The sequence below is a fragment of the Lissotriton helveticus genome, chromosome 2_1 (assembly GCF_964261635.1).
Source record: "Lissotriton helveticus chromosome 2_1, aLisHel1.1, whole genome shotgun sequence".
Lineage (NCBI taxonomy): Eukaryota > Metazoa > Chordata > Amphibia > Caudata > Salamandridae > Lissotriton > Lissotriton helveticus.
In genome coordinates, this window is record NC_136059.1 from 1000852577 (window position 1) to 1000876035 (window position 23459).

The window sequence follows — 23459 nt, forward strand, 5'->3', positions numbered from 1 at the left end:
AACCAGAATGTAACAGCATCTAAAAAAGAGCTGTAATGTGGAAAAACATCTATGTGAGTTCAATTAATCGGCGTAATGCCTGTTTCGAACAAGAGGTCGCCGAGAGCATACTTCGGCGCTTACCTGAAGCGTGCAAAGTGCTTGACTAGAAGCCGGAATGGCCAGAGTAGTGATATGCAGCACCTGAAAAAACAGAACTGCGGTAAATGACATGTCCAGAATGATCTAAGAAACGTTGAAAACAGCGCCTTCTTAGTGCACAAACTTACCGATGGCAAAATAAACCTGAACGCAAACTTCTTCCGAGAAGACGCCGGCTCCAGCGAGTGAGCCCGCGCGTCTGCTGCGTATAAATATACCACCATAAGCGTGGAAGGGTATACTCAGAAGTGAGTCCCTTGCTCATTGCACCATCAGGATTCATCCACCATAAGCGTATAAATACATAGCGGAGAAAACCATGAATATAGAGATAGGACAGTGCTAACTGTGAAAACTAAGGTTCACTATGAAAAAATAACCGCACATGACAAGAATTAATCGTGATGAAAAAAATAAAAAAAATAAAATAAAGTGAAAGAAATAACAAAAATTATGCAATTAAAAATTGAAAAATAATAATCAAGAGATAGAAAAGTAATAATGAAAAGTGAGGACGTGAGTAAATCAGTGACTCTGATAGACTGAAATTGCATTATTATCCAATATGTAACCCCCAAGGTATTACACTTACTGTTAGATGCTGAATACGAGCTACATATTTTCGTAATTTTTCAACTTTAATTCATCTGCAACTATCAAGAATAAAACAGATTATTACTAACCTCATGGTCTGAAGATCTGATTCTCAGCTTATGATTCATTGGAAATTGGTTGGAGTACTGTCATTTATTGAAGAGTAACAGGATAATATTTATCACCACTTTTTGATAACATTGTGTACAATTTATAGTGACTTGATTGTAGTGCACTTTAGCATTCGCAGATACATTTCTGAGTTTCATCTTTTCACTTGCCAAAAGTGGTATTTTCCACATTAGTAATGTAAAATCCACCCCACTACTGGAGAGGATTTGCTATTACTGACTCATCGATATCAAACACTATACTGCCACTCTTCTGCCACTCTTCTGCATGTAGGAAATACAGCTCAATAGCCTTTCCACAGATCCCTCAAGTTAATCAATGCGCAAAGCAGACCCCGCTGAACCGAACACACCACCTGGTGCCATTCACTATTAGTGCATTTAGCGCACATGCTCACTTGCCCTACCTCTTTTCAACTTCGCACCCTGTCCCCAGCGAGTACTACAATGTAGCGAGAGACACGCAGAACCTTGGAAAGTAGCTTTTTAACTTCCAAGATGAGTAACAGTAACCTGCATACACAGGCCCCGCCATGGCAAACTGAAGTAATCCGGTAAGAATGGATACGAAGATGCGTTGTTGTGTAGAAATATATGGTTTATTTCACAAGTCAAGAGGGAAGGAACAAGAGCCCACGCCAACCGCTGCACAGGCATGCATGGAATCCCGACACGATGGGTTCCAAGTTCCAGTGCATGCGGCGAGCGCGAGGAGACATCACGAGGATACAACACATCCTCCTTTCTTGAAAAGAAAAAGAAAGTACAATAACATGAAAAATGCAAGCAAAATTATACAATGAATAAAAGTAACTTAACAGTCAGATATGATGAACTTAATTCCCAACATTGTAGTCTTTGTGCCAAGTGGGGGGTTTCCTTAACCGGGGACTACACACTTTGCGGGAAGGAATGGAAACAGGCAGGTGCGAATGAGAGGTTGCGGGAAAGTGACAGGAATTTGGAGAAAGAGGGGTTCCTGTTAGGTTAGAAGAGGTAGGACCACTTGAAGGTGTCATACTCATACATATAGAAGGAACCTTAACAACCTTGGAGAGACTCCAAACATTTCCGTCTGACAATTGCACAACTTGTCTACCCACTCTAACAACAAGCAAGGGGTCGGAGAAATGTGACACACCAGATCTAATAAAGCCAGACTTTCTCACACGTACCCAATCTCCAACCTTGCACGGATTGTTGGTAGTAGCACAAACCACAGGGGAACTACGTTTCCCGAATTTACCAACAAGCAGATCCCTCATCCAGGGCTGGCTCATATTACACACACCCTTTCTCCCCCTCATTTTTTCAAAAGGAGACAAATCTCCATCAGACTTCGGGGTGTTCCTATAACTCCACAAGAGTTTTCTAACAGCATCGTAGCAATTCTCCCCGTTGCACACAGCAAGTTGCAAACCCTCCTTGAGCACCCTGATCCACCTTTCTACCATGCCGTTACCCTGAGGATAATATACTGAAGAACGTTTGTGTAAAATACCATGGTTACAACAAAAGGATTTCATTTCCGCAGAGGTGAACTGAGTGCCATTATCAGATAGGATGGAAGTAGGGAAGCCTTCTTTCTCAAAAACTGAATTTAAAAAATCGATAACTACCCTAGTAGATATATGGGGCACAAATTTCACTTCAGGCCAACTGGAGAACTGGTCTATCAATACTATGGCATAAACCGGGTTATGACCTAAAGACATCGGACCAGCAATGTCTACCGAAACGCACTCCCAGGGTTTAGAAGGTCTCGAGACAGAATCATGTTGGTATTTTATGGGTTTCTGTGATTTATCACTCACACAACATTCAACACAAGATCTTACCTTTTCCTCAATCAACCTGTCGACCCCCGGCCACCAAAATTCACTTCTTATCCTCTTCATACTGGACATGCCCGGGTGACCATCATGTGCCATGTCTAGAATGGTGTTCCTCAAACCGTGTGGTACGACCAAAAGCAAACCCCTCAACAAAGTTTCACCCTGGATGGATAGCTCTTGAGCTACATGGAAGTACGGCAAAATACTAGAAGATAGACTGTTCTTAGAAGGCCAACCATCTTTAACGAAAGACAAGACATCCAAGTAATCACGATCCTCACCACAAGCCAGCACCCAATCATCTTCACGGATGCAACCATTGGACACCTCACAGATTGACACAACTTTATCAGGATCATCGTCAGGAGCAACTTGATTATCATCTTCTACAGGTAGCCTAGAAAGGAAATCAGCTAGCACGTTTTTAGCTCCTGGAATGTATTCAACTGTAAAATGAAAGTCTTGCAATTTATATTGCCATCTGGCAATCCTAGAAGTGGCTTTACCACAACCTTTAGTTGTGAAAAGCTCCACAAGAGGACGATGATCAGAGCGAACAACAACAAAATCTGTACCATATACATATCTGCGAAAATATTAAATTCCCCACCAGCAAGCCAAAGTCTCTTTCTCCAAAGTGGAATACTTTGTTTCTGCGCCACGTAACGGTCTCGATGCAAAAGCAATGGTAACAAAACCACTATTTTGCTTCTGCATCAGCAACGCTCCAACACCAACATTGCTTGCATCAGTGACAATAAATGATTTACAATTGGTGTCAAACAGGGATAAGGCAGGAGCAGAAATAATGCATTTCTTTACAAATTTAAATTGACTCTTACAATTGTCATCCCAAATGAATTGTTGTTGCTTTTTCATCAAATTCCGTAAGTGAGAAGTTTTATCAGTAAAGGAAGGAATGAACTTTGCATAATATTCGGCTAAACCGAGAAAGGATCTGAGCTGATCCTTGTTGACTGGTTCGGGAGCATTCTCAATAGCCTTAATCAAACTCAATTTGGGAGAAATACCCTCTTTGCTGATGGAATGACCTAGGTAATCTACAGAGTCTTTCCCGAATTTACATTTTTCCTTGGTAAGGGTAAGACCGTTGTCTTGTAAGATGGATAGAACCTTAAATAAAATTTCTGAATGTTCACATTCATCTTTACCGAAAACTAGTATGTCGTCTTGGAAATACAATACATTAGAAACATTTTTGAACATGTTATGCATGACTCGCTGAAACACTGAGGACGCGGACACTAAGCCAAAAGGCATTCTCTTATACCTGTATGCGCCCTCAGTGGTTATAAAAGATGTAAGATGTTTACTGTCCTCGTGAAGAGCTATCTGATGATATGCGTTAGATAAATCCAATGTGGTGAAGACAGATGCATCCTTAAGTTTAGAGAACATTTCTCCAATATTGGGTAGAGGATGCCTGTCGACCCACACATTGGAATTTAAATCGCGCATATCAACACAAAGACGAATTTTCCCATTAGGCTTATGTGCCACGACTACAGGAGAAAGCCACTCAGAGGATTCAATTTCCTCAATCACATCCAGGTCACATAATCTCTGAAGTTCTTTCTTAACAGATTCTCTTAAAGCCAAGGGAATATTGCGTACCTTATGTACCTTGGGAACAGCATTGTGTTTAAGAATTATTTTATGTTTAAAGTTTTTTAACAAACCCAAATTGGAGGAAAAATCCTGTGGAAAAAGTGTTTCCCATTTGTTATCAAAAGACACATCAACAGAATTGATAAAATCAGAATACCCCAGAACTTGATCAGGATGATTGGGATCAAGTTTCATCATTAACTCTCTTTGTTGTGGCCAACCCAGTAAACACGACCCATCTTTGGCAACATATACTTTAGCAGGAATCGACTTGCCCTTAAACGATAAAGTGGAATGAAAGTACCCAAATACTTCAATAGGTTTTTTACCATAACCACGTAGCCTTATGTCAGAAGGAAATAAGGATATAACATCAGGAAATTCTTTCAACAAAACATCGTCACCAATCAAGGTGTACTTTGCACCAGAGTCTGCCATGACTTTTATAGATTTTGATCCGATCTGAAGCATACAGAAAGGTGAGTCTTTTTTTTCTTCTCCTACTTCGTATACGGTGCATACATCATCATATACATCATCATCCATGTCTACAGCTTGAACTTGGGAAAATCTGGGGCGTCTAGAATCCGAAGAAAAGTTCTTTGACTTGTTGCGATTCCTGCACATCCTCGCAAAATGACCTCTAGATTTACAATAGTTGCAGAATTGTCCTATAGCCGGACACCTTTTATCCGTTGCGACGTGTCCGGGAAAACCGCATTTGAAGCAAGCTACTTCCTTCCTGAAACCTTGATATGATGAAGAAGGAAGTACGGGTCTGTTAGGAGTAGCTTCAATTGGACTTTTCTTGACAGTTTGATCCACAGAAACGTTGGGTTTATCCAGAACTAAATCTTTTGGGTTTTTTTCGGACAATTCTTTGATGCCCAACTTCATATCTTCAAATCGGTGTGCAATATCAAGGGCTTTTGAAAGAGATAAATCTTTCGCATCGAGTAATTTTTCTTGGAGTTTTACATCAGAAACGTTATGTACAAGCTGGTCTCTCACCATTTGATCATGAAATTGTTGGTAGTTACATTTGGCAGCCAGAATCCTCAAATCTTTGACAAACGAATCAATGGGTTCAATGGGAAGTTGTTGTCTGCTTAGAAACTTGTGACGAGCTACAACTTCGTTGACTTTCTTGATGAATTGTTTATCAAGCTGCATGATGGCATTTTCATAAACATCAGTTTCTTCCTCAGAAGAATTGACAAAAGTTATAGGAGGAAGATGAGAAAGGACTTGTCTTCCTTCAGCACCCAGAGAATGTTTGAGAATTGCGAGTTTCCGTTTGTCCGTGTAATTTTCTCCACCTATGGCTTCAAGGTAAGCTTCGAACCCTTCACGCCACTGTTTCCACTCTAATGGAGGTTCACCTGGACATGCCAGAAAAGGTGGTGAAACATTAAAACTCTCCATTGTAAGTGACACAGAAATATTTTCAGGGACAATGTGAAGTCATATATAACCTTGAAAAATAGCTTGAATTGTAAACAATTCCCTTGTTATTATAACTTTTGTGAGGTAATTGTAGTCCTTTGTTGATCAGAGTAAGAGATCTACTGGAAAGGAAGCTTTGTGATGTCACAGAAGCGAGAGGCCTGAGAAACTAAAGTTTACTTGTGCTGACGCTGCCTTTATGATGTAACTCGAACGTGGAACACGGAGTCTGCTTGTGCTGACGCTGCCTTTGTGACGTGACGCTGTAGTTGAAGAGCGAGCTTGTGCGCGTGCGCTGGTTTGCTCGAGGCTTGGAGTTTCTGGCGCGTGGAGGTGCGCATGCGTTTATTCAATTTGGCAAAAAAATGGAAGAAAACGAAATAAAAACATTAAATTCTCACCGCTTTAGTAGAAAGAGCGGGATTTTCGCGATGATTAGGGTCCCTTGATAACGAAGCTTCGGCGAGGTGCGTGGTGAAGATTGCGCACACAGCTTCAGCAACGGTAATCTTGTCCGGAGGTCCCGGGGCTGTGGGCTCCGAAAATTGCGTGAGTTCGCTTCTCCGACGTCGCCAGGGAAGTAATCCGGTAAGAATGGATACGAAGATGCGTTGTTGTGTAGAAATATATGGTTTATTTCACAAGTCAAGAGGGAAGGAACAAGAGCCCACGCCAACCGCTGCACAGGCATGCATGGAATCCCGACACGATGGGTTCCAAGTTCCAGTGCAAGCGGCGAGCGCGAGGAGACATCACGAGGATACAACACAAACCTGTGGCACAACCAGTGCTGCAGGCCCACTGAGGAGCATTGTTACATGCCCTAGGTCTATGTCTTATCCCTAGACCAGTGACTTACAACTAACTCAAATCAGTCAATCATGACACCAATCACCAGTATGTATATGCCAAGCACTTTGGCACTGACTGGCAGTGCCATAGTGCTCAACGTCCTATGCCAGCAAAACAATGTCCAAACAGGAGGTCCTAAGCCAAAAAGTCTGGGGAGACCATGCAAAAGGATGCCAGGTCTATCACCCCCCACCCCCCCCCACACCCTATCGGGCCACATCTGGCTTTCTTTCAGTGCATTCAGACTTGAGCTTGTATGTGGTTTATTTTGGAGGGGAATACATGGTGGTCAAACTTCAGAAATCAAAAAATTGGTTGAACAGGGCTGGGAACACAAACACATGAAAAATGTGGGCTTTGACCAAAACTTTTTCCGAAGTCTGCCGGGTGATGAGTAAGAAATGGGAAACCCTCACCAATTCTGGGTTGCCTGTTCACTTTGGTGAACTCCCCAAATGACTAGACGCCATGCGAGAGCCTTGCAGCTTATTGGCTCTCTTTGCGTGCATTTTGTAGTTTGTGCGGTTTTTTACAATCCTGCCTCCGGCTACTGAGTGCAGCTTTGTTTTGGAACTGGAAGGGGCCCTCCATTGGGCAGAGGCTTTTAGCTTTTTGAGGAGCGATTGGGTTTACACGCCATGAAAGAAACTTTGGCCCCAGGCCAGATGCCTGAGAATGGGGAATTTGTGACCTGGTAATCGGAACCTTTTCCCATCTACTTTTTGGACACGGGACCTGGGAGTCTGCATTTTAAATACTTTATATGGGTATTGCCCCGCCGCCTCATCAGGTTGCCCTCCCCTTAGAGGTGAGGCCAGCCAACCTCACCCTGGGGGATCAGCAGCAGAGTGAGGCCTTGGTTCCTGCAGGCACCATTGATGGGAAAACTTTAGTGAGGATACTCGGTCGAAAGAACACATACAGCAGCCTGAACCTCTGAACATAAGTAAAAGTTTGAATTCCCAATGTTGTCTGATTGGTCTTCCTTTTGGTGTAGTTTTTTAGGGAGGGTGAATGGGTGCTAATTATTCTTTTTTATGCTGGGGGATTATCTTACTGCGTATTTTTACTCTGTAATTTTGTGAAGGCATTACCGCCCCAGACAGTTACCCCACCTTGCTGGGTTGTGACCCCGGTCCTTGTTGTGCTCAGTTATCTTTCTGCAGTTGCTGCTGCCAGGTGTTTGTCCAATTTATTTATATACTTTTTCTGAGTTTTATATAGCGCAAACTTGACCCGAAGGTATCAGAGCGCTTTACACAAGCACCAGTTGAGTTACACAAGGACACATTCATTTTTGTCAGGCATGGGGATATTAAGTGATTCACCCAGAATCACAGAATGTTGATTCGACGCCGAGACTCAAACCTTATTCGCCAGATTTGAGGTCAACCACCTTAGCCATTAGGCCACATCCTCTCCCCATTTACCAATTACCGGATCCCTGCTATGTTGGTGCTGTGGCTGGCATATTTCCCTGCGGCTGAGAGTGCATTCTGGTTCCTTTGTGCTTGGTTTCGGGGGTGAACATTCATCGGGTTTTGTGGTGGCTGGCCCTGGCCCATCAATCTATTCTCATGGTATGCCTTTAACTGGCATCTGTCTACCAGGTAGCCTATCCTGTCTCAATAGTAGCACTCCATAGAGCCTGGTTTCTGCCAGCCTTCCTGGCCTCTACTGCCGCAGTTGGATTGGTACCCTCTGGGGTTCTGCAGTAGAGTTCCCTTTGAGACTGGTGCAATTTGCACACTAGCGACCAACGTGGCCCCTTCAACGGCTGTCTTTTTCAGTTTGCGTTGGAAAAATTTAGCGGTGTCTCTCTAGGCTTAATCTTGTCTTTCTCTGTCCTCTTCTTTTTTCTTCTTGTGGTAATGTAATATATGGGCTTGTATCTCCCACCAGGGTTTAGTGCCTAACCCAACCACATTGTCCAGTCCACTCTGTATCTCAGTGGGTAACCCCTTTTTGAGAATATTGTAAATAAATGTGAATTGTGGGCCCGTATTGGTCCACGGCTGTCCTGTCTCTTGTCTCCATCGTTCTCTTATTCTAGTCAAGAAATTGGTTATACTCTTCCCTGGCTTTCATTGTCTCTGGCATTAACCCTCCTACATCAGTGCGGTCAGAGAACATATCTCTCAGGGCCATCCATATTCTGTGCCTGTATGAGTTAAATGTAGGCCTGGGCAAAATATTTCGCTCTGCTCGCAGAGTTTGCAGAGTTTTTCCTACACTGCACTCTGCATAGCACGAGGAGCTCAGAAAAACACTACTTCATGTAGCGGAGCACAGTGTTTCCTTGCTCACGCTAGCCAACGTTAAGTTGGCGAGCGCATGCAAGAAAAATCTTACTCCAGACTACCTCATGGCAAGCTTTCTCAACGCGGATGGCCTCTACCACTTGCGTTGAGAAACCCTGCGTCCACGTTGAGAAAGCTGCTGCTCGAGTAGAACATCTACTCAAGTAGTAGAAAGAAGCAGGGCCTTCTTGCGCTGCGCAAGGTGCAGTTTGCGCTGATTTTTCAGCGTGAGGCAAGCACTCTGCCCTAAAAATCAGGGAGAATGGTGCAACTTCAAGTTCACACTCCCCGACGCTTGCAGAACTCCGCGTAGCTTGGCGGACTTTTTTGGTCACTTCATGGAGTTCCGCATAGCGTAACTCCGCGAACTGCACCGAGGCCTAGATAAATGCGGTCCATCATGCTCGGTGTCCATTAGTGTAATTGCTGGGATGTGGGCTTCGGTAAACACTGTGTCAGTCTGTTCTATGATAATGCTACTTAGCAAACTTTTGATATCACCTATTGCTAGGTTGAATCCTTCAGTGTTCTTTTCGAAGCATGAAATCCATTTCCCTGCTCCATCCAGCAATGATGGTAACTTTGTCCTTAACCGCTCCTTATCCATCTGAGCCCATGGCACATATATGATCCCTGTGTGCCCCTCTGCAGTAGCGGGTACATTCTTATTTCTGGTGACTCTACTGGTTATGCACCAACATAGAGTTCCCATCTTTTTAGGCATTCCTGCATAGATGGGAAGTTCCACTTCTAATCTCTTCCATGTCTGATGCAGTCCTCCGCAATAGCCATGTCCTCTGGCTCAAACAATCCTTCCTTAGGCCAAGGTTTATCAATACTGGTCTCTTTCCTCAGTCCAGTAGGCTAATAGTTGGCAGAACAGGCACGCAAAGATCTCACCCCACCTCTCTTGTTATTATTTTTCCTCTTAGTTAACATGTCCTTGTTTTGTAATTGAGTGGAGCAGCATACATCCTCATCGCTGAACCCCTCGTGCGAAAGTAAAGGCGCCATTTTATGTTTCCTGTGTCTTAGTTGGGTCAGTGCCAGGTTATCTTGGTCCCTTTTTTCCTGGTTAGCCCCTCTCCTATATTGACTTATCGGTGAGACTCTGATCCCTGCCAGAAGCTTTTCATTTAATTCTTCATCTGATTCTAACCCAATCTGTGCCCTGTATCTACCCCTGTTTCCTTTATATGGGGGTCACGCTGCTCTGCATTCTCACTGTACTTCCTGGGCGTGTGCTCTTTTTTTCTCTAGTCTTAGCTCATGCCTTTCTTCTACACCCCATCTAGGTTGCCTCCTTCATTCTAAAGTATGTGTGATTCTTTTTGACTGGGCTTCACCCTCAAATTTTCTCTCTTTCATTTCCCCAGCTACCTAGGCAAATCCTGTAGCCTCACACTCGTCATCGATTCCCCATGAACTGGGCTCTCATCCTCACCCCCACTTGCTGTCACTGTCTAGAACCACCACAAATCTCCCTGTCACCTGTGTATGCTCGCCTGAACCAATGGGTGTCCATGTGTGGTTTGAGGTCCTATGTTTTGGGCATAGTAGACGAGGGGGTCGAGCTTCTGGGGACGTTTTCATGGGACTTGGGCTGCACTGGAATTGTCTGGGCATGCTGACCTGTTAGTTTCCTCATGCTTTGGCCTAACCATTTGTCTTTTGGTGGGGTGCCCGCGTGCTCCCAGTATTGGCAGATTAGAACACACTAACGCCGGCGAGCTGGCAGTGGAGAGCACCTCCATACCTGAATATTGAGGGGGACGTGCCGATGCCTTGCTCACTATCGGTAGGGTAGGGCTATCCTCTGGGCCTTTCAAAGATGGCCTATAACTCTACTAATACCTCTCTCATGTCTCTCTTTTGACCTTTGTATCTAGTTTGTATGTGTATTCTAGTATGTTCAATTGCATTAGTGTCAATAGTTCCCTCATTAGGCCAGTGAAATGTGTGTGCCTTCGTGTGTACATGAGATTCTTAGTAAAACTGGTTAGGTTTCTTAGCCTGTGTGGGGAACCTGGTTTGCATATGATTTAATGGGGAATACATGATAAGTTTGCTAGTTTTAGTGGATAAAGTACAACTTAGCTCTTTTTAGTGAGTCTTTGTTTTGGTCTAATTGTGGAAATGTATGTGGTACACTTTTACTATTTTACATTCTCCGAGCTCTGCACTATCTACAGATCCATCATACAATTCAATGTGAACATTTTAACAAACACAGATGACAATGCATATGGAGGGTTGCAACATAGGTAAAAAGTGCAATTGTTAAAAACAGTATCTAACAGCCTGATTCATGTACATGCCGTTTTGCGTGTCCCTAATAGCGATTCATAGCGACTCGCTATTGAGGAAACGCAAAACGGCATTCATGTACTTTTCGGGGAAAAAATAGCGACTCGCACGCGGGCGCTAAGGCCGTTAGCGACCTACAAAAAACGCAGAAAAATCGCTATTCCCGGCTACCAGCGATCGGGATTGCGACTCGCAATCCCGATCGCACGGGATTGCGACTCGCAATCCCGTGCGATCGGGAATGCGAGTCGCATTCTCGCGCGATCGGGAAAACGGGTAGACGCATTCCGAGCACCGTGATGACATCACAACCAGGAAGCAGCCAGTTCCCACCCCCAAACACCACAGTGACGCTATCCTTCGAGTGTGCACGTCGGAAAGCAGACGCCAAACCACCGTTAGCGACTCCAGAAACGCCAGAAATAGCGACCGCCATGTCTGAGGAACCTGTCCCTGGCCCCAGCAACAGCGCCGGACGAAAGCGTAAGCTAAAGTTCTCCGAGCAGGAGCTCGAGAACCTGATTGAAGGGGTGGTGGCCAACCATGACAGGCTGTTTGGCCCCAACTCCAGGAAGGTCCCAGAGCAGGACAAGCGGAGGATCTGGCTGGGGATAGCCTCCAGCGTAAACTCGGTGGGCGTGGCGGACAGGTCGTTGGAGGAGCTGAAGAAGCGCTGGTACGACCTCCGAGGTCGTGCCAAGGAGAGGGTGGCGGAGCGCCTTGGTGAGGCATCGGGCACTGGAGGTGGCGGACCGACTGTCCCACCCAACACACCCCTGGAGGACCAGGTTGAGAACACCTTGGAGAGGGAGGCGTGTGTTGGCGTGACCCCTCTGGACTCCTCCCGCCCCACCCAAGACACCCAAGGTAAGTGGCATGCGACTGCGACCCTGTCCCCTATGACCGTCCCTGACCAAATAGGCTCACTCATTGGCCCTTAGTCATGCCTATGCTGTGCATCAGGAAATGCCCTGAAGCATTGTGGGAGATGTAGTATGTCCACAATGTAGTAGTACCACAATGCGGCCAGAAAGGTTCCAAAGTACGCTAATCCACAGCCATCCAGGGAATGACACCCAGCATGCATGTAACATCTGCACGTCTGACAGTCACATGCAACTAATGAGTATCCACTTACCCTCACAGGTGGCGATGATAGCAGTGACAGCGAGAGGCTGCAGATTGATGAGGAGGCCCAGGAGGAGGAATCACTACCCGAAACCCAGGCACCAGCCCCTGCCGCTGCACCAACACCAGCAGCCAGGCCCCCCACCGTACCTGCTCCTGCATCTGCCGCTGCACCAACACCAGCAGCCAGGCCCCCCACCGTACCTGCTCCTGCATCTGCCGCTGCACCAACACCAGCAGCCAGGCCCCCCACCGTACCTGCTCCTGCATCTGCCGCTGCACCAACACCAGCAGCCAGGCCCCCCACTGTACGTGCTCCTACATCTGCCGGCCCACCGGCTGCCAAGGCCAGGCCCCCCACCGTACGTGCTCCTACATCTGCCGGCCAACCGGCTGCCAGAGCCAGGCACCCCACCAATGTGCCTCCAGTTCCTGCCGCACCAGCAACACCAGCTGCTACACCACCTGCAGCTCGTGCAACCAGATCTGGGCCTGCCACAGCCGCAACACAGCGGCCGAACAGCAGGAGGGGCAATGGGCATCTCCATGCCTGCATGAGCGTCGAGCGGCGCATGCTCCGAATCCACCAGCGCCAGTCGCAGCAGCAAGGAGCCATCCAGCTCCAGCTGCATAAAATTGGCCGCAATGTGGCGGGAGTTGGAGAGCGGATGGACCGCATGACGGCGGCCATGGACCGCATGACGGCGGCCATGGAGGAGAACACTGCTGCGCTCTTCAAGCACCGCAGTGTTGCAAGCAGGCGCCACCACCAGCTGATGAGCCGGCTGTCGACCTATAGTAGGTCAAATTATGTGGCAGCAAATGCCACCACCCAGCTATCGCGGCGCTCCCTCACCCAGCAGCACCAACTGGTCCAGTGCTGCGAGGACATCACTAGGGTGCTGGAGCACCTGACCACTGCCGTGACGGCACTTCATACACCTGTGCTACCGGCCATTGAGGGGGAGACGATGCCAGTGAGGGTGCCTCCAGCGTGAGCAGCCACTCTGCCACGCAGGTCCCGCCACCTAGGCGCAGCACCAGGGCTACGCCTGGTACAGGTGCCCAGGATGAGGTTGAGCCTCAACGGCGCCTGGGCATTACGCGCCGGAGGCGCCAATGACACTGTGTGAGGGACACTGGCGCAGGCTGACGCTAAGCCTGCCATGAACCTTCACATGCAGTATGCAGGAATACTGTAATTTGTAAATAGTTGAAACCATAACCTTTTTCTTGTGAATGAAACAAATACATTTATTTTGCTGCACACATTAGCCTTGTGTAATCATTACATTTTGCATGCAATTGTGATATGTGGGGTGGGGGAAGGGGGTGGGCTAGAAATTGTTAGCTGTGATGTGGTTGCGACGTCTGTGGCCTTCAGCTGGGTTCTCCCCGCGTGCATGGTGCGCATGTGCTGGTGGCCGGTCGTCCCCCTCAGATTCACTGCCTGAGATGTCAACAGGTATCCGGCGCTTGGTTGCAATGTTATGAAGCATTGCACAGACAGCCACAATGCGGCAGCACGCTGCAGGACTGTAATACATGGCCCCACCTGTCTTGTGCAGTATACGGAACCTGCTCTTGAGCAGGCCAAATGTTCTTTCTATACAGTTCCTTGTCTGGATGTGCGCAACATTGTAGCGCCGTTGCTGAGGTGTGGCAGGGTTGAGGTAAGGGGTCAGGAGGTATTCCCGTAGGGCGTAGCCACTGTCACCTGAATGAGAGGAGCAGATGTTGATTGCCTGTGCAGCGCAGTTACTTCATAGCAATGTGACATTGTCGACAAAGTGTACTTACCAAGTAGGTGTCCTTCCCCAAACTCTCCCCTGATCAGTCGTGTGTGGAGTCCGCTGTGCCTGAAGATAAAGGAGTCATGGGTACTCCCTGGGTACTGGGCCACAATGTCAGTGATGATGGTCTTGGCATTGCAGACCATCTGTATGTTGAGGGAGTGGTAGGACTTCCTGTTGCGGTACATATACTCCGTGGCAGCTGGTGGGCAGATGGCGACGTGGGTACAGTCTATGCAGCCGAGGACATGGGGAAAATGGGCGACATTATAAAATTGTAGTTTTGTCAGGTCCAATTCCTGTTGGCTCGTGGGAAATGTGATGTGCCGGTGGAGCTGGCTGAGCATGGCGTCAACAAAAGTGTGGAGGCAGCGTGACATGGTGGGCTGGGATATCCCCCCAGCAGCAGCTACTATGCCCTGGAAACTGCCGGAGGCCAGGAGGTGCAGGCTGCACAATACCTGCACATGTGTAGGCACCGAATTGTTTCGCCTTGTTGGGTGCTGCATGATGGGGTCGAGTTCTTGTATCAGCCAGGTGATCATTTCCCCATTCAGCCTGTATTTAGCATAGATCTGTTCTCTGGTTTGGCCCAGCAAGGTGACCCGCTGCCGGTAAATCCTTTCCTGCCTCATGCGTCTCCTCCGTGCTGCTCGCTGTAGCCTTCGCCGCCTCACCACCATGTACATCCCAGGCATTGTGGAACGCCTAATGCTGCTGCTGAATGTCCTTATGTGTGATTGGTCAGGCCTGGACCTGTTGGTGATTGGCCAACAGTTTTTCAAATTTTACTTAATCATGGCTTTTATGGTTACCACCTGCTTTGAGTTGTCCTTAAATTGCGCCGCGCAAACGTGCGAATTAGCGCTTTTTCGCTATTGTATTTTTTTCATGAATGCCGATTGAGACAATATTGCGTTTCGCTATTCATTTCGCAGATTCCGTGGTTGGACGCTATTTCCGTATCGCTAATGCTCGAGTACCCGGAGTCTGCGACTATTATAGCGTAATCGCTATTTAAATCGCTATTCTGTGTTTGCGACTTCGCTATTTCGTACTTGAATGCCGATTCCGTGTTTTGCACCCGCAATTGCATTTTCGCAGCCATTGCGGCCGCTATTTAGCTTCATGAATCAGGCTGATAATGATGTCAACTTTTGGGGTCAAATACATTTTGCAAGGAATAACAGTACCCTCATATGAAATATTGAGAAATAGACAAGAGAATGCAATGCTTTAGGACAATCTCTGATCACTTCTTGTCCAAAATATGGTTTGAAACAAATAACAGCACCAGAATATTACATATACATTACCAACTAAACAAAAAACTGACAGAGAAAAATGTACTGCTTTGTCAAAAAATCTCTTAGCCCACTCCTAGCACTTGCTATCCTGTGACCAGGGAAGCTCTGCTCAGTACAGGGTACTAAGTGAGCCTAATAGTCTGCCAATATCATCTCTGGGACAAAGGTAATTCCAATAGCTTGCGAAAAAAAGGGAATAACTTGAGAACCACAGACCACTCTTGGCCACTCACAAGTTACACTTAGTTTAGCAGGTCCTAATCATTTCCTCTAAATGTCCTAATCACAGCCTGCATCACAGCCAGGGGCCAAACATATATTCTGTGTCACAGCCAGCGGTCCAAGCGACCAACACCTGTCACTCCATTCAGATACTAACAGTGTTAAGAAACCAGTAGCACTGAGAAACCCTTTTAGACTACAAAATATAAGATTGAGGTGCCAACTTCACCCAATCAGTATAGCTCTATCATAAAAATAGTATCCTGGGAACCATAATGGGCTCTGTAGTTAATATTCACCCTTCCTAGTGTGCTGACTATCAAAAAAAGGTGGCTTAGGCAGAATCGCCTCCGAGGGCTCCTTACAACTACTCAGCTAAGACATATAAAATAGGCAATATTTCAGATTCTGTCAGTAGCCGGGAGCTCAGGCTATCGCTCTATGCTTCTCCCTAGTTTGCCATAAGCCAGATGCTTTAAAATAGGTTCCGATGTAGTCTTTTACCCTCTGTGACAGCTGCTTCAGGAAGGACCTCCATCCCAATCAATTGCTGTGTCTGCTCACCTTTCTTGCTGCGCAAATATGAATGCTTACAGGTGGGGTCCACTTCCATTGTCAGGTTCGAGGTACCAATAAACTGCAATGGGGGCTTGCCAAATTGTTGCTTGAACAATAAATGCCTTTGAAAAACAAGAGGCATTTGGCAGAACAGGAACAGTTTAATTAAACATAGCGGCCGGAGAACAGTTGCAGGCAGAGTGTCTGAGGACTGTTTCGATTTGCAATCGTTCTGAGAAGTTCATATATACAGTTCATTGTATGCTATTATTAGTTCAGGTGATTCTTGTATGGTAAGGAATGTAAGTCGCTGCCTTTGGAGTAATAAATTAATTGTTCAATGGATAATTCAGGTTGGACACAATGTGGCTAGTGGGTAACATGTCCCGATGCCCGGCATTGCAAGCGTGTTCACTGAGTGTACTATGTTCCTAACTTATGTGGCATCTTACCTTATGGTGTTTCAGGAGCACGTGTACCCGCTTTGGTGATGTCTGCTTTATTGGGCCCAATCTCCCTTGTCAACTGTAGTGTTGCTGTGCCTGTCTGTGGGATTGATCTAAGGTTTCCTGTTCGTGTGTTTGTCTGCTGCCTATGGGCCACCCCACCTGTTGCCTGACTACGTATTTGCGAGTCGGGTTGATGTGGAGTTCACAATGGGCAATCTCACTAATAAGGAGGCATTTTTGTTCACATAAATGAATGTATCATTTCTCATATCAGCATTGACTTTTTTCATATTAACACTGGAATGGAGGTGCATGGACAATTCTAACTAGACTCAAACTTCAGCTAGGTACTTTAATTTTGTAGGCCCCAAGGGAAGAAGGATATGATGGTGAAAAGGTGTAGGTACCCACTATCACATGATATTAAAAAAAAAACGCTGTGTTTTTCCTTTCCAGTTATACCCCTTATGCAACATGGTCTTGAACTTTGCTGTTGAGTAATTGCAGTACACTAAACAAAGCAATTGTGCCAAGAGTGGCTCCATTAGTATTTTTCTACTAAAAGCACTTTTGAAGATCTGTTTGGCTGCTGACGCTGGAAACAAAGTCACCAGCACAAAGAAAAAAGGCTGTATTTCTAGATTTGAGGTTATCTAAAGTTTACCAATTCTCAGTACACGCAGTAAACCTACATTCGAGGGAATTTCTCTTAAAGCAAATGCTAATTCCTTAATATAACAGGGGTGCAGTTGTTCTTCCAGCTAGTAGTCAGGAGTTATTACGTAACAACTAATGTTCGGAAAGAAGTACAAAACCTGTGTGTATATACAGTCAACTGTCAGTGGCTGGGCCTGCACAAAAAAATATTTACGCTTGTGATATTTGTGAATTTAGTGATAAAGAAATGTTCTAATTTTTGCATTTCATGAAATTTTATGAATGTTAAGGCAATGAAATGCTCAAGATATCCCTGCTTGCATCACATGTGACTTAAAAAACAGATTTACCAAGAAAGTACATTTAAATCTCCATATTCTTATCTATTTTAGTGAAATTTGGGGTCATGTATGCCACTTCAGGAATATTTCGATTAAATAAATTATTTTTCAAACAACAGTCAGTTAATTTAGTATCACAATCGATTCTCAGAGGCATGTGGTAGGTTTGTAATATATAAGACCATCTTCCATCCCAGGGCCTTTTTTAGAGTTTGACAGACATGACACTCGATCACAAACATGGCGGATATCTTGTGTATCTTATTATAAGTGAATTATATCCACTTGGACTTGTAATACAGCACATGAATATCCTCTCTGTCAAATTCTAAATAAAGCCTTCTTTCTGTAGTGATACACAGTGATGCTGACAGCGAGCAGATAATTGGGCCAGAAAAAGAAGGAAATGTACTCCTGTAGATTTCCGCCTTTATTATGAGTAATTCTTTGACTTTTTTGCAATTCACAAACTCGGCAGCAATGGCCCCAGGTTGGGTTGCTAAAAAAAATTGTAATAAAGAAACTTTTTTGCCATTTTATTTTTCAGCTCAGGGCTACTCAGTGCTACTCTGCTCAAATGGAAGAGCTGCCCCTGTTCAAGCAGTTACATGCACAAAAATGCACAAGGCTAGTCACAAACTCGCACACACACACGGACAAACACATGTGCACACACACACACACAAAGACACACAGTCAAGCGCATCTACAGTCACATGCTCAAAACGGCACATGCCTACGCAGTCTCACACACACATGTGCACACACACAAAGACACACAGTCAAGCGCATCTACAGTCACATGCTCAAAACGGCACATGCCTACGCAGTCTCACACACACACATGCACGCACACACACCCGTGCACACACACAGACGTTTCAACTTTTTTCCTTTTTTTCTTACCATCATACCCGTTCACTATTCAAGGAAATACATTTTGTTATCTCTGCTGCTTCTCCTAGAGCTAGACAGTGCTTCACTCTCAGGTGAAATGTTGCATAACATAACGCATCTGGATACCATCTGTTTTGTTTAAAAAAGTTGTTGTGAATCTGGACGATCTCATGGTGCTTATCACTGGCCTGTTAACAGATGGTGCTAGCCTGCAAATGATTGAAGATGTGAAGAAACAGATTGAAAACATTTGGCAAGAACTTACCATATTGAAGGAACAGCAGGCGCTGCAGACCAGTGAGTATTAAGCATTCCATTATGATTCTATTCCAGCGGTATACGTGCCAAATACTTCCTTCTGTTGCAGATACAGTACTTATGAAAGAAATCAAGAAATCGTGCTTTCTACATGTTTTGTTGTCCCTGGTAATCCGAAACAGCATTCTGCTTTTAATGAAACACACCAGCCACTGCTGTGCTTGTCATTGCCACAGTTAGTACGAAATGATATTTGAACAGAAATGTGAGAGGTGCTCTCTTCAGTGGTGCAATATGGGGCGGCATTTGTGATAACACTGAGGATGTAATTCAGAACAGTGTGCCTGATATCAGGTGTGATGCAAAGAACAATTCACTGATGAGAAAATTTGAACTAGTTAACCGCCACACTACAGTTTTTTGAGAATCGCCTTCTAATTGTAATATTATTTAAATATAACTACATAACGCAATAAAAAATTAGGTAAAGCATGTCTTTTATTTTTGCTAATAACAATAATAAAAATATCAGCCACAACAATCATAATAATAATAATATTTTTGTATTGCTTTATAATAACACTAATGGTAAGAATAACCTGTTATAATAATAATTATTATTGTTATTATTATTATTAGTAGTAGTAGTAGTAGTTCTAGTAGTAGTAGTATTAGTAGTATTGTCATTAGCAGAATTTGTACACTGTATAGCTATCCACAGATTTATTTTTCGGTTGCTTTCAGAATGTTTCAATCTGTGGCATTGTGTGGTTGTTGTCTGTTTGTTTCAATATGTGCCACTCTTTGTCAGTGTGGACGAGGGGGCTATGATTGGGTAGATGCGTTTGTGCCAGGAGGGTACTAGAAGAACAGACAATTAAAAAATACATGGTCACAGAATGTAGATGTATGAGGTAGTACAAGGAGAGGTGTAAGTGGGTTCCATGCTGTTTGCCTTAAATATATTTTGGAGGCTGAAATGATGTTCCACTGCGTATAATATTGGAACACTTAGGGCCTGATTCACAAAGGTGAACTTAGATGAAAGCCTGACTTTGCAACTTTCGGTATTCACAAAGGGCATTTACTACTCATATTATATAAACATAAACATTTCATTTAAATTTAACAGTAAGTAACATGTTGATCAAACCAAAGCAAAATGGCCTTCACCTTCGACATTCGTCACTCCGAAGTGTGCATGCTGAAAAGAATGGCGACTAAAACCAAAGCAACATGTCCACTCCCTAACACACAAACTTTTAACCACCAAAAGCTGTGACTGTGAATGTTTCTGAGAGTGACGCAGATTATTCCTAATTTTTCAGTTCCCCCTCTCACCGACCTGAAACAGGAATTATTTCAACATTTCGCCTATTGGAATGGCTCAGCAAATACCAAGATAGAATCACAGATGTGTTGAGCAACATTGGTACCCACGCTGAGCTAGATTGCGGGAGATAGAAGCAGAGCATGGCAACCACATGGAAGAGTGAGATATGGGCATTAGTAATGAAACAGCAGACCTCCACTGACTAGGACCTGCTGTAGTGTCACTGAGTTTGATCTTCATCTTTCCTAGCACAACACCTCAGAAATATTACTTGGTCCTCTGATGGATCTTTTAACCTGTGCCGAGAGGGTTGGATATAGGGATCCAATCCAGTTATCTAATGAGGACCAGGAATTGGGTAACTGACTCACAAGCTTGTAATTAGATTCCTGTATATGACTCTGAATACTACACTATACAGATACAGGAAGATTACTGCTAGACCAAGAAATACAGTCGGGCTAGAACCATGCAAACAAGTAATTCTGTTAAAGCTATGCAAAATAGTAAAATTAGGACCTTTTGACTAGAGACATCTTTATTGTAATTCCCATCCCTCATTAATACTATTGAAATGCACAATCAATCCCTGGAAACAAGTCATAGAGAGACAGAAACTGGATTTATGAATGGTTAGATTTTTCCAGTAAATTTAGGAAGTAAATACATCAATAACATGAATTTGAATCTAAGAGTACAGGATAATCAAATATATTGTTCTCGGGCCATCAGTTGCCAAAGTTCTAGAAGCAGAGTTCAGGAAAGGACATGGATCATATTAGCTCAAATATTCTCTCCAAAGAGGGCAAGAAGTCTGGGAATAGTGCACACAGCGTATGTGCCTGCCAAGAAAGTCTGCAATTCCGAAAGCTGTCTGTCAGTCTGAGAGTTAATTCTTCACATATATCATTATATAAAGAAGACTGGTTAATGAAACTTCCATAACACGTGTCATCGCTTTCACATTTCTATTTCACGTTAAAAGAGTAGACGATGAAATTTAGTTAACACAAACCTATGTTATTCAAAGAAGCATTTTCATCTAGTCTACACTCTTTTACGATGCAGTAATTAAGTTTCTTTATGATCTATTTCTCAATATTCTTCAATGTATAATAAGCACCAATTGTGCATGTTTGTAGTTTTCTTTTGAAAGGTGTCAAAATTGGTTTTTTGTGTCAAGCAGGGATTCTGCAGTTTATCTGCTCCATCAGATCCTTGACATACTTGCTGTGATTTGTTGAAGGCACAACACACAAGATGATGGACGGAAAGTTGCACAATGGCAAAACATTCACCCCCAGTCACAGATCTGGGTTTAATCCATCATTATTTTGCTCACCAAGCCACCCCAGTTCAGACATGGCCATATGCAAATCAGTCTTGAACCTGTGCCTCATGGGAACAGGCCAGGCCGAACTGCCAAGCCATGTCTTCCCTGGACCGGAATCAAGCATCCTAGGACCGGTTTCTGGCTATCAGCCGTCTTCAGCCAGGATAGCTTGACTCCAGTGGCTTAGTGAGCACGGGACCCACGTCTGGGCATACCCTTCCCACATTGGGTGAACAGCAAAACACACAAGATGATGCTTGATTCCGCTATACTGAAACTCCCATGCCCACCTCCGGAGTTGGGAGTGAAGAATTAGTGGTGCTGGAACATTGTTGCTCCACCTTGGGGAGCTGGATTCCCATACTTGCCCCCACCATCATTGCTCCTGTGCTTCGGGGGTTGATGTGGTCCAGGGGACATCAAAGGGGGCACCTTTATAGCAGCAACATGCAGGACATTTGTGAGAGCGATTACGAGAAGCCCTGCAGTCCGTAACCAGCATCTGATTCTCCCCGCATCACTCACCTTGCCACAGAGCATCATTCTGGGACCTGCAGTCAATACAGCAGTCTCCCACCAACAGGTGAGCCAGATCTACAAACTGCAAGGCGGAGTCAGGTGCTAGTCTATCGGTGTGCGGCAGGACACTCTGAAAACCATCTCTCGCCCACACCCTGCTCACAACTCTAGGCGCAGAGGAAGGCTACAATGCCGAAATGCATCCGCCGATAATGAGGAAAGCTCAATTAAAGTGGTTCCTGACTTCCCCTACGTGGCCTCTGCTTCTTTTTTTTTGGAGGAGTGTTTCGCAATTTGGAGCGCGAATGCCAGAATCGCGCAACAGGGGCCCCCGCATCACAAGCTGGCCTGGAACTTACTGGTCACTGCTACAGCGTTTCTTTTCAGGGTACTGAAACTCCCAGGCCCACCTCCGAAGTTGGGAGTGAAGAATTAGCGGTGCTGGAACATTGTTGCTCCACCTTGTGCGAGCTGGATTCCCGGACTTGCCCCCGCCATCATTGCTCCTGTGCTTCGGGGGTTGATGCGGTCCAGGGGACTCGAGGGGGCACCTTTATAGAAGCAACATGCAGGACATTTGTGAGAGCGATTACGAGAAGCCCTGCAGTCCGTAACCAGCATCTGATTCTCCCCGCATCACTCACCTTGCCACAGAGCAGCATTCTGGGACCTGCGGTCAATACACCAGTCTCCCACCAACAGGTGAGCCAGATCTGCAAACTACGAGGCGGAGTTAGGTGCTAGCCTATCGGTGTGCGGCAGGACACTATGAAAACCATCTCTCGCCCACACCCTGCTCAAAACTCTAGGCGCTGGGGAAGGCTACCATGCCGAAATGCATCCGCCGATAATGAGTAAACTCAATTAAAGTGGTTCCTGACTTCCCCTCCGTGGACTCTGCTTCTTTTTTTTGGAGGAGTGTTTCACAATTTGGAGCGCGAATACCAGAATCGCGCAACAGGGCCCCCTGCATCACAAGCTGGCCTGGAACTTACTGGTCACTGCTATGGCGTTTTTTTTCAGGGTACTAAAACTCCCAGGCCCACCTCCGGAGTTGGGAGTGAAGAATTAGCGGTGCTGGAACATTGTTGCTCCACCTAGGGCGAGCTGGATTCCCGGACTTGCCCCCGCCATCATTGCTACTGTGCTTCGGGGGTTGATGCGATCCAGGGGACTCGAGGGGGCACCTTTATAGCAGCAACATGCAGGACATTTGTGAGAGCGATTACGAGAAGCCCTGCAGTCCGTAACCAGCATCTGATTCTCCCCGCATCACTCACCTTGCCACAGAGCAGCATTCTGGGACCTGCAGTCAATACAGCAGTCTCCCACCAACAGGTGAGCCAGATCTACAAACTACGAGGCGGAGTCAGGTGCTAGCCTATCGGTGTGGGGCAGGACTCTCTGAAAACCATCTCTCGCGCACACC

The 23459-nt window shown here is 45.4% G+C and overlaps 1 protein-coding gene across 1 annotated transcript in view; it reads left to right on the forward strand.

Moving 5' to 3' along the window:
* Positions 1-23459, forward strand: part of CLEC3B (C-type lectin domain family 3 member B) — a 106257-nt gene that overhangs the window by 19036 nt on the left and 63762 nt on the right. Inside the window, exon 2 of the mRNA XM_078675764.1 lies at positions 18786-18884. Coding sequence (XP_078531890.1) covers positions 18786-18884 — 99 coding nt within the window. The remainder of the gene's footprint in view (positions 1-18785; positions 18885-23459) is intronic.